The sequence below is a fragment of the Triticum urartu genome, chromosome 5A (assembly GCF_056163025.1).
Source record: "Triticum urartu cultivar PI428250 chromosome 5A, HENAU_Tu73, whole genome shotgun sequence".
NCBI lineage: Eukaryota > Viridiplantae > Streptophyta > Magnoliopsida > Poales > Poaceae > Triticum > Triticum urartu.
In genome coordinates this window covers 109,295,325-109,303,297 of record NC_141877.1, presented here as the reverse complement: position 1 = coordinate 109,303,297, position 7,973 = coordinate 109,295,325, and the positions used below count along the sequence as shown (strand labels likewise).

The 7,973-nt window shown below is 49.5% G+C and overlaps 1 protein-coding gene across 1 annotated transcript; it reads left to right on the top strand.

Moving 5' to 3' along the window:
- Positions 1 to 6,028: 6,028 nt before the first annotated feature.
- On the top strand, positions 6,029 to 7,402 carry LOC147970492 (uncharacterized). The gene is made up of 4 exons (XM_087523460.1): positions 6,029 to 6,175; positions 6,292 to 6,387; positions 6,754 to 6,989; positions 7,303 to 7,402. Exons 1-4 carry the CDS (start codon positions 6,029 to 6,031, stop codon positions 7,400 to 7,402), a joined length of 579 nt encoding a protein of 192 aa, XP_087379586.1.
- The last annotated feature ends 571 nt before the right edge of the window (positions 7,403 to 7,973 follow it).

Sequence of the window (7,973 nt, the reverse complement as noted above, 5' to 3'; positions counted from 1 at the left end):
CACTCTGCATTCCGAGGCAAATTTAAAGCAGATTCAAGTCTCATAAGTTTGTTCACTCGGCAGGAGGAGGGCTGGCAGGCTCGACGAATTCGTCCAGGTCGATCCCATCCGCAATCCGAGTAGCAGCAGCGATGAAAGTCTCCATGAAGGACTGGAAGTCATGCCTTTTAGTGTTTGCGACCTTGATTGCAGCCAGCTTATCTTCACGAGCTTCCTTGCAATGGACTCGCACCAAGGACAGCGCCACGTCAGCACCACACCGGGCGGAGGACTTCTTCCATTCCTGCACTCGGTCAGGGATCTCGTTGAGTTGAGCCATCAGGGATTCTAGGTCATTTTGAAGCGTCGCCCTTGGCCAGAGCAATGTGTCGACTCGTGAGACTGCTTCCTTCAGGCGCGCGAGGTAGCTTGTGACGCCGGCGACACGAGACTCCAGTCGGAGCACATTCATTGCAGTTTCATCGCAAACTGGAGAAGCGATAGGGTCCAGACCCGTCTCGACCTTTCCATCTTCTTCGTCAAAATCTTGGCAGAATTCTGCAGTCAAAAATTAGTGAGTCGACCGAACATGATTCATTCGCAAACGTCAACACAGTCAGTTTAAAGGGAGTACCTTCCAGCATGAGATAGAGCTTCTTAGCAAGAGTCCTTAGATAAGCTTCCGTGTCATTCCTCTTGTGGACCGCAGACTCCAGCTTTTCATTTAGGCGGCGAGGTCCGAGTCCTTCTTCTCTAGAGCCAACTTCATTTTCTCTGCAAAAGAAGCATTCAGATCAGACAAGAGCTCGAAGAAATGTTTTAAAAAGACAGTCGACAGGCAGTTACCTTCCATACCGGCAGCTTTGTCTTGAGGCTTCTTCAGATTCTGCTGGGCTAACTCCAAGTCGAGGTTGAGTTGCCTCTGCTTCTCCTCAAGTTCAGCAAACTTGGAAATGAGAGTACAAGACTTCTGCAGAAGGCAAAAGACGTGTCAATCGACAAGATCAAAGGTCGTTCACTTCCGAGTGGATAAAGCTTAAAAGAAGTTCGCTTAGACCCCAACCGACTGCACACAGTCAACTGCGGTCTCGGGTGCTACACCCGGCGGGTGCACTTGGCATGACCCCCCTGATTAAAACCCAACTCGACCGGTCCACCCGGGTCAAGTAAAAAAAACTGTTCAGACCCCAGTCGACCGCCAGCAGTCGACCAAGTGGGTGCACTTAGCGTGCCCCCACCGGTTCAGATCCTACTCGACCGGTCTGCCCGAGTCGAGTGGAAGAAAAGAAAGGGAGGTAGAACTCAGACCCTAGTCGACTGCTAGCAGTCGACTACGGTCTCGGGGATTACACCCAGTGGGTGCACTTAGCGTGCCCCCACCGGTTCAGATCCTACTCGCACAGACCGAGTGGAAGAATGCAACTACCAAAGACAACAAAACACCACTGGGTGCACTGATTCGACGCAAACAACAGGAGATTGTATAGAATAAAAAATTTTGGGTAGCATATCCTGATAGAACAAGGGCAGTCAAAAAGTCTACTTACCTGGACATTGGCCCGGAGAGCAGCACTGGCATCATAGGCAGCCTGGCTATTCTCATGCACCGTCTTCATCCGCTCCATCATCACGTCAGCCTGTCGGATGGCTTCCACAGCCGCTTCTGACTGGTTGTCCGGAATGGGATAGCTAGTGAAGAAGAGAGCAGACGACCCAGGTGCAGCAGCTTGGACCTCCGAGGCGTGAGATGGGACAACTGAAGGAATCACCGGTACAGTCGACGGTGCGGGGCGCTCAATCGACAAGGGTACATCGAAGGTTACAGAGGCCCCGCCCGCGTCTTCAGATTGATAGACGGTTGGTGTTGTCGTTGGTCCCTGCTGAGACGCCTTACCAGCCGTCGCCTTTTTATTCTTCTTGGGCCTAGGAGCCACATCTTCATCGTCATCTGGGAGATCGGTGATGTTGGGCGGAGCTGTGGAGAAGATCAGTCGACTCTAAAGTAAACCGCTAGAATTCAATTGACCGAGGAGTCAAGAGAAAGATCATAAGAGTTTTTACCTGGGTTGGAGGTGACCGCATCTTCCATCTCCTCGTCTCGGTACTGGAGAGAGGAGGTTCCTGATGTAGCAGCACTTCAAAGACCCGCACCCAGTGGGTTATGTTCTGTTGCTTGAGTCGATGAAAAGAACAGGTCAGATGATTACCCGGAGATGGTAGGGATGGTCACTTTGATCCTGGGCAGAGCTTTTGGTAGTTTGGAGGAGGTGGCTTTCGGTGCTTTTGGCGCTGGAGGCGGCACAACCTTAGGCTACTTCGGAGCCTTCTCAGTCGGCGCTGGGGAAGACGTCCTGGGGCGCTTCGAAGACTGCCCAGTCGGTGCGGTCACCAGGCCCGGAGTGCTCGCCGGGTCATGAGCGTTTTTGGATCTCCTCTCCCTACGAGGAGGCAAGTCGACCTCTTTGTCATCAGTCAATTCGTCGCTCTCCTCGTCCTCCTTGGCATCCGAGTGCCACTCACCGCTCTCACCCCCGCTCGCTCCTTCCTCGACGTCTTGCTCCTGCACTCCATTGGGCATCGAGTACATGTCAATGAGGGCCTGAAAAGACAACAATCAAAAGAAATTCAGTCGACCATCAACAAGGTGTCACACGGTGAATCGGAAAGATACTTGGTAAAACAGAATCATACCTGCTCCAGCTGGCGCGAGTGGTCGAATGGAATCACCCTCCTAGACCCCTGGGGGTTGTCTTTATTGCTGGTGATTCCCATCAGCCACTTCTCCAAGATGTCCGCATTGACGTCCTCCGGGTGGATCCGAGTGGAGTCCTCGAGTCCAGAGTACATCCACATCGGATGACCACGGTCCTGAAGCGGTTGGATGCGTCGGCCAAGAAAGACCTCCAGCAGGTCCATCCCAGTCATCCCGTCGCGGACGAGTTGGACGGCCCGCTCGACCAGCACCTTGACATGTGCCTTCTCTTCTGGGACCACCTTCAGGGAGGAGGGCTTCTCCACTCGATCCAGAGAAAAGGGAGGAAGTCCAGTCGACTGACCCGGGGTCGGCTGGTCCATACAGTAAAACCAAGTCGACTGCCAGCCCCGGACCGAGTCGGGAAGGATCATTGCTGGGAAGGTGCTCTTGTTCCTCATCTGGATCCCCAGGCCCCCGCACATCTGGATCACGTGCGTCCTCTCATCACTCAGATTGGTCTTTTTGACCGACTGTGAGCGGCAGGTGAAGATGTGTTTGAAAAGACCCCAGTGCGGTCGACAACCCAAGAAATTTTCACACATTGACACAAAAGCAGCCAGATAGACTATGGTGTTTGGAGTGAAGTGGTGGAGCTGAGCCTCAAAGAAGTTCAAAAAGCCCCGAAAGAAAGGATGGGGAGGCAGAGAAAATCCACGATCAACGTGGGTGGCGAGGAGAATGCACTCACCCTCCATTGGCTACGGCTCGGTCTCGTTCCCCGGGAGCCGCGCCGATTTGTGAGGGATCAGTCCCCCCTCCACCAGGTCGTCGAGGTCGTCCTGGCTGATCGTCGAGTGGATCCAGTCGCCTTGGATCCAGCCCGGCGGCAGGCCGGATCTCGACGAGGATCCGCCCCGACTGGTACGCTTGCCCTTCGGCTTCGCGGTCGCCTTCTTCGCGTGCTCCAGCGCCACCATCTTCTCTTTTCCCATGGTGGCAGATCGAGTTCGAGCGAGGATTCGGTGACGAGAGCAGAAGCGAGCGTGGCGGAGAGGTCGAAGGAAGAAGAAAAGAGAATGGGAGCACATGGGGCAGAGACCCAGTCCGGTGCCTTTTATAAGGTCATTCCACGAGTGACTGACTGGTAGGCCCAGACGATCTAAACAAATCCCGCAACAGTCACGAGCGCAATACATGGAGAAAAAGGTGGTGTGGAGATCGAGGCGACCTGCCTAATCCATCCCAATTACCACGGCCTCGCCCATCCGGCGCGCTTCCCAAAATTTGAATCCCGCGAAATCCGCGGGGAGCAGGGCAACTTGTCAGACTGAAAACGTCCTCTACATTATCATTCGGAGTTCTGCCGTGAAAATTCACTCGGCAAAAACCAAGAATGGACCAAGGCGACTGAAAAAGAAGTTGACGTTGTCTCCTCAGTTCATGGCTCCATAATAAGTTATACTCACCACACGAAGAATGAGTCGGAAGTGTTCTCAACTCCTTCCCCACTCAAACCCTGATCCATTCGGGGGCTAATGACGAAGCTATGTACCTAGGGTAGGGTCATGGATCTGTCCAAGATACCCTCCCCAAGGACATCTCTAAAAGAACCAGAAGCATTCGAAGATAGATCATCATCCACTCGACCATGAAGCTATGTTCCACTCGACAGCCTTAAAGACACTCGACCATGCAAACAACCATTCGACCACCAGAAGATGTGAATCCACTCACTCTGCAATGGTTAGGATTAAAGTCATAGCTTTAATAATCATTTATAGCACTTTACTCCGAACGTTACCAGTAACGCTCCTCCTTTATGAACATTGACCTCTGTGTAACGGAGGGGAGCTGGGGTCCTGGCGCACTCTATATAAGCCACCCCTCTCCTCTGGGACAAAGGGGTTCGCACCCTTTGTAATTCACATGCATATATCCAGTCGACTGCCTCCGGGCTTCAAGACGTAGGGCTGTTACTTCGTCCGAGAACGGCCTGAACTCGTAAAACTCGCTTGTACAACTCCTCCATAGCTAGGATCTTGCCTCTACATTCCTACCCCCATATTCTACTGTCAGGCTTAGAACCACGACAGGCCGTGCCCCCTCCTACTTGTCCTATTCAGACTCCCTAGGAGGGGGCGCGCGCCACCCCCGCGGGCTTCCCTCTCTCTCCCTTTAGGCCCATGTAGGTCCAACACTTCCCCGGGGTGTTCCGGTAACCCCTCGGTACTCCGGAAAAATACCCGAATCACTCAGAACCATTCCGATGCCCGAATACTACCTTCCGATATATGAATCTTTACCTCTCGACCATGTCGAGACTCCTCGTCAAGCTCGTGATCTCATCCGGGACTCCGGACAAACTTCGGTCACCAAAACACATAACTCATAATACAAATCATCATTGAACGTTAAGCATGCGGACCCTATGGGTTCGAGAACTATATAGACATGACCAAGACACATCTCCGGTCAATAACCAATAGCAGAACCTAGATGCTCATATTGGTCCTACATATTCTATGAAGATCTTTATCGGTCAAACCGCATAACAACATACGTCATTCCCTTTGTCATCAGTATGTTACTTGCCCGAGATTCAATCGTCGGTATCCTCATACCTAGTTCAATCTCGTTACCGGCAAGTCTCTTTACTCATTCCGTAATGCATCATCCCGCAACTAACTCATTAGTCACATTGCTTGCAAGGCTTATAGTGATGTTCATTACCGAGAGTGCCCAGAGATACCTCTCCGGTACACGGAGTGACAATTCCTAATCTTGATCTATGCCAACTCAACAAACACCTTCGAAGACACCTGTAGAGCATCTTTATAATCACCCAGTTACATTGTGACGTTTGATAGCACACAAGGTGTTCCTTCGGTATTCGGGAGTTGCACAATCTCATAGTCAGAGGAATATGTATAAGTCATGAAGAAAGGAATAGCAATAAAACTAAATGATTGTAATGCTAAGCTAACGGATGGGTCTTCTCCATCACATCATTCTATAATGATGTGATCCCGTTCATCAAATGACAACACATTTCCATGGTCAGGAAACTTAACCATCTTTTATTAACGAGTTAATCAAGTAGAGGCATACTAGGGACACTCTGTTTTGTCTATGTATTCACACATGTACTAAGTTTCTGGTTAATACAATTCTAGCATGAATAATAAACATTTATCATGATATAAGGAAATATAATAACAACTTTATTATTGCCTCTAGGGCATATTTCCTTCAATTGTGCAGCTGAAGAAGATTTTTGATCTTTATGTTGAGGGTTTATCTCCAATACCGATGACCTATCGTGGTGCTCTCAAGGACCCGAACTGGCATACCGCTATGGTTGAGGAATATGGTGTTGTTCTCTCCAACAACACTTGGGACCTTGTTGATCCACCTAGCAATGATAACATCGTTACTAGTAAGTCGATCTACCGTCACAAGATGAAGTCTGATGGTTCTTTGGATAGATGCAAAGATCGTTGGGTGCTCCGTGGATTTACTCAACGCGAAGCTATTGATTTTGAGGAAACCTTCAGCCCTGTCATCAAGGCAGCCACTATTTGCACAGTGCTCTCTCTAGTGACTGGTTGATTCATCAGCTTGACGTGAAGAATGTGTTCCTCAATGGCACTCTCACCAAGACTATTTATGCTCGTCAGCATTCTGGGTTTACTGATCCTAACTTCCCTGATAAGGTCTGTCGGCTCAACAAATCACTCTATGGTTTGAAACAGGCACCTCGAGCATGGATTTAGCGGTTTGCTTCCTTCACTGCATCGGTTGGTTTCATTGGCTCCAAATCCGACAGCTCGTTGTTCGTCTATTGGCGTGGCACTGACATGGCCTATGTCCCGCTCTATGTGGATGACATCATCCTGACTACATCTTCCTCGACATCGTTGCACAGTTTGATTGCCTCTCTTCGTATCGAGTTTACTATGACAGATATGGGCAATCTTCATTACTTTCTGGGCATCTCTGTCACATGCAACAAGGACAGTCTGTTCCTCTCATAGGAGAAGTATGCATTTGGTCTTCTTGATATAGCTGGCATGTTGCAGTGCAAATCCATCTCTACTCCAGTTGATACTACCTCCAAACTTTCAGCCAAGTCCAGTGATCCTATTGCAGATCCCACCGAGTATCGTAGTATTGCAGGCGGTCTTCAGTACCTTACGTTCACTCAGCTAGACATCTCCTATGCTATGCAACATATTTGTGTTCATATGCATGATCCTCAGGCTAATCATTTGCTCCTTGTGAAGCGTTTGCTTCGCTACATCCGCGGCACCACCAGGTATGACCTCACTTTATTTTGACACAGCTCTAACAAGTTGCCGGCCTATTCTGGCGCTGATTGGGCAGGTTGCCTAGACGCTCACCGGTCTACCTCTGGTTATTATGTATTCCTAGGCGCTAACCCAGTGTCATGGTTTGCTAAGTGGCATCACATGGTCTCTCTCTCCAGCTCCGAGGCCAAATACAGGGCAGTTGCGAATGTGGTGGCTGAAACATGTTGGTTACAACAACTTCTTCAGGAGCTTCATCGACCGGTGACTGGTGCCAGTGTGGTTTTTCGTGACAATGTGAGCTCTGTTTACATGACACAGAATCCCGTTCATCATCAGCACAACAAGCATGTGGAGATCGATATACACTTTGTATGAGGCCGTGTCACCACATGCGAGGCCCGGGTTCTTCACGTTCTGAGTTCTTCCCAATTTGCGGACATTTTCACCAAAGGATTGCCATCACCTCTCTTCTTGGATTTTTGGGACAGTCTTAACATTCGTCGATGCCCGTTTGCGACTGAGGGAGGGTGTTAGAATATATAATTGTATTGTATTTGTATAGGTATACGGTTGTATATGTGTAGTCCTTGTATAGGTGTCCGTGTATTGCATGATACGAACTCTGTCTTGTAACCTCTATATAATGATCAATACAAGGCACCACAACGTGTGGTTTCCCCTATCTTACAGAGCTCAAGAGACATCAAGGTGATGTATTGATTCACTTGATATATGTTTTGGCACTCAACTTGCAGATTCCCTCGGTGACATTGGGCTATGCATAGGGGTTGATGCAAGTTCTTGTCCTTGTTTCTCCGGTAGAAATCTGGGGCCACTCTTGTAGTTCTTTGTGTGGATTGAGTATTATGAATATGAATATGCTTTGGTGTTATTCTAGTACGAACTCTAGGATAGATCGAACAGAAAAAATAGCTTTGCGTTATTTTAGTACGAACTCTTGAATAGATCGAACGGAAAGAATAGCTTTG

Coding starts and splice junctions, on each gene's coding strand:
- LOC147970492 (XM_087523460.1), top strand. CDS start 6,029: ATGGTTGAGGAATATGGTGTTGTTCTCTCCAACAACACTTGGGACCTT. Junction 6,176..6,291: donor ATAGATGCAAAGATCGTTGG/GTGCTCCGTGGA, acceptor TTGATTCATCAG/CTTGACGTGAAGAATGTGTT. Junction 6,990..7,302: donor TACATCCGCGGCACCACCAG/GTATGACCTCAC, acceptor TACATGACACAG/AATCCCGTTCATCATCAGCA.